General features: G+C 38.9%; 1 protein-coding gene across 1 annotated transcript in view; it reads left to right on the forward strand.

Annotated features, from left to right (window-relative positions):
* The window catches only part of Bpifc (BPI fold containing family C), a 56,386-nt gene that overhangs the window by 50,966 nt on the left and 3,375 nt on the right, over positions 1-2,045 (forward strand). Inside the window, exon 13 of the mRNA XM_055627952.1 lies at positions 47-89. Coding sequence (XP_055483927.1) covers positions 47-89 — 43 coding nt within the window. The remainder of the gene's footprint in view (positions 1-46; positions 90-2,045) is intronic.

Raw genomic sequence — 2,045 nt, forward strand, 5'->3', positions numbered from 1 at the left:
CCCTCATACATCTACCTTCCTTTATCCTCTTCCTGTTTCCTTTCAGATTCCGCCTCTCTTTGCCAGAGAACAGCCATAGAGATGTTAAGGTAGGAACGCAATCTCTCAGGGTACCCTGAGAAAGGCACAAAAAACAGAATTCTCTTGTATTGTAGCCTCTGTACGTTGTTTTCTATAATTTCTCCATTATTCTAATTTTAGCTTTGAAATTTTTTATTGTTCATTTGTTTGGTTGATTTTGTAGTACAGAGGTTTGAACCTGGATCTTAATTTATCAAGCCCACTGGCTTAACGATATTCTTTTTCTCACATCATAGGACTTTGAAAAGAACTGGAAAGACTGCATGTGACGCTAGAAAAAAAAATGGGCATTTTCATGGGGGGTTTGGTTGCCTAGATAAAATGACCATCTTGAGTTAAATTTAAGCTTCAGAATCTCATAATTAAGTTCATTCTTCAAATGCATTAAGCCCAAATCGTGCTTAGGAGTAGACACCCTGTCTTAGCTATTTTTCTGTTCCTGTGATAAAATACCATAGCCAAAAGCAACTTAGAGAAGAAACTGTTTGTATTGGCTTATGGTTCCTGATCGGGAATCCCACAATAGAACAGATGTCATAGTCTGGTTGACATACTTCCTCTAGCAAGGCTTAAAGGATTCCGTAACCTCCCCAAACAGTGTCACCAACAGGTAAACAAGTGTTCAAATGAGCCTGTGGGAGAAGTTTCAAATCCTACACACCCCAACAAGTAACTTGGAACGTCCATAGTCTTAGATATTAAAAAGCTCAGCCACGTCCATCCTTTGATTTGTTCACAAACGATGTACTGTCATAGAGAGTGAAAGCACATGGATTTTGATGTCAAATAGTGAACAAAAACACAGTGCATATACTGAAAATAATATAGAAAAAAAAAAACCTGAATAAGCAATTAGAGCAGGGATGGAGCCAGGAATAATTCAGGATTGTTGAGAGGATCTGCTGAATTCACCCAACACATGGTAGTTGGTAGGTAATAAGTAAGGATGGCCATTGTTCCTGCACTTATGATAACTGATTCATCGGTCTGTGTCAAACAATAAAAAGCACAATAGTTTCATACATTAACTCTGAGGCCAAACTGCAAGAGTAAACTCCCACCTACTGGCTGTGTTTCCTAGACAAGTCACTTAGCCTCTCATGAGGTAGTGCATGGGACATAGTAGGAACTGAATTAATTGTTGCCACATCCAACAGAAAGGTGGCAGTAAGACAGGACCAGGTCTGGGGATGTTAGTCAAGTTAGCAAATTCAGCTGAGGCCAAAATAAATGTTTCATTTCAGGAAGAATCCTGAGGTTAGGAGTCAGGAGCCATACAGTATATTCTAGGATTTAAGACATCCCATTCACGCAACCCTCTGAAGTCTGAAATGCCAGTATCAAGGTTGAGTATGGTGATACACTCTTGTAGATGAAAAAATGCCTAGTGTTGACAAGAGAATGTACTGACCATGGCGTTTCAGAAAAATGGCAATTGTTTATGCTAGAATTGCCTGGTATTGTCTAATTCTGACAACCACCCTATAAGAAGCTGCTGCTGCTAATGATGGTGGTAATGGTGATGAGGATGATGGTGGTGATAATGATCATTATGATGATATCCTACTATTTTTGTCTTCATCTTATAATTGATGGAATTGAGGCATCAGGAGATTGAATCACTTTTCCAATATCACAAAATTAACTGGAGAAAAATAGAATGAGAGATAAGCCTAGACACGCTGTCTTCAAGATGCCCAAAAATTTTCACTGATCCAGATGTGATGGCAAACACCTGTAATCCCAGCATTGGGAAACAGTAAATTAATAAGAACACTAGTTCAGGTCCAACCTAGCTACATAAGGACTCCCAAGTAAGTCTGAGTTATAGTGAGACCCTATTTTAGCAAACAAATAAAAAAGTATTCCCTAAATGAGTTGTTGTTCATCCAGGTCCATTTACTTTTTCAAGATTTAGTGTGTGTGTGTGTGTGTGTGTGTGTGTGTGTGTGTGTGTGTGTGTG

This window comes from Psammomys obesus, unplaced genomic scaffold (assembly GCF_907164565.1).
Source record: "Psammomys obesus unplaced genomic scaffold, mPsaObe1.curated_primary_1811, whole genome shotgun sequence".
Taxonomy (NCBI): domain Eukaryota; kingdom Metazoa; phylum Chordata; class Mammalia; order Rodentia; family Muridae; genus Psammomys; species Psammomys obesus.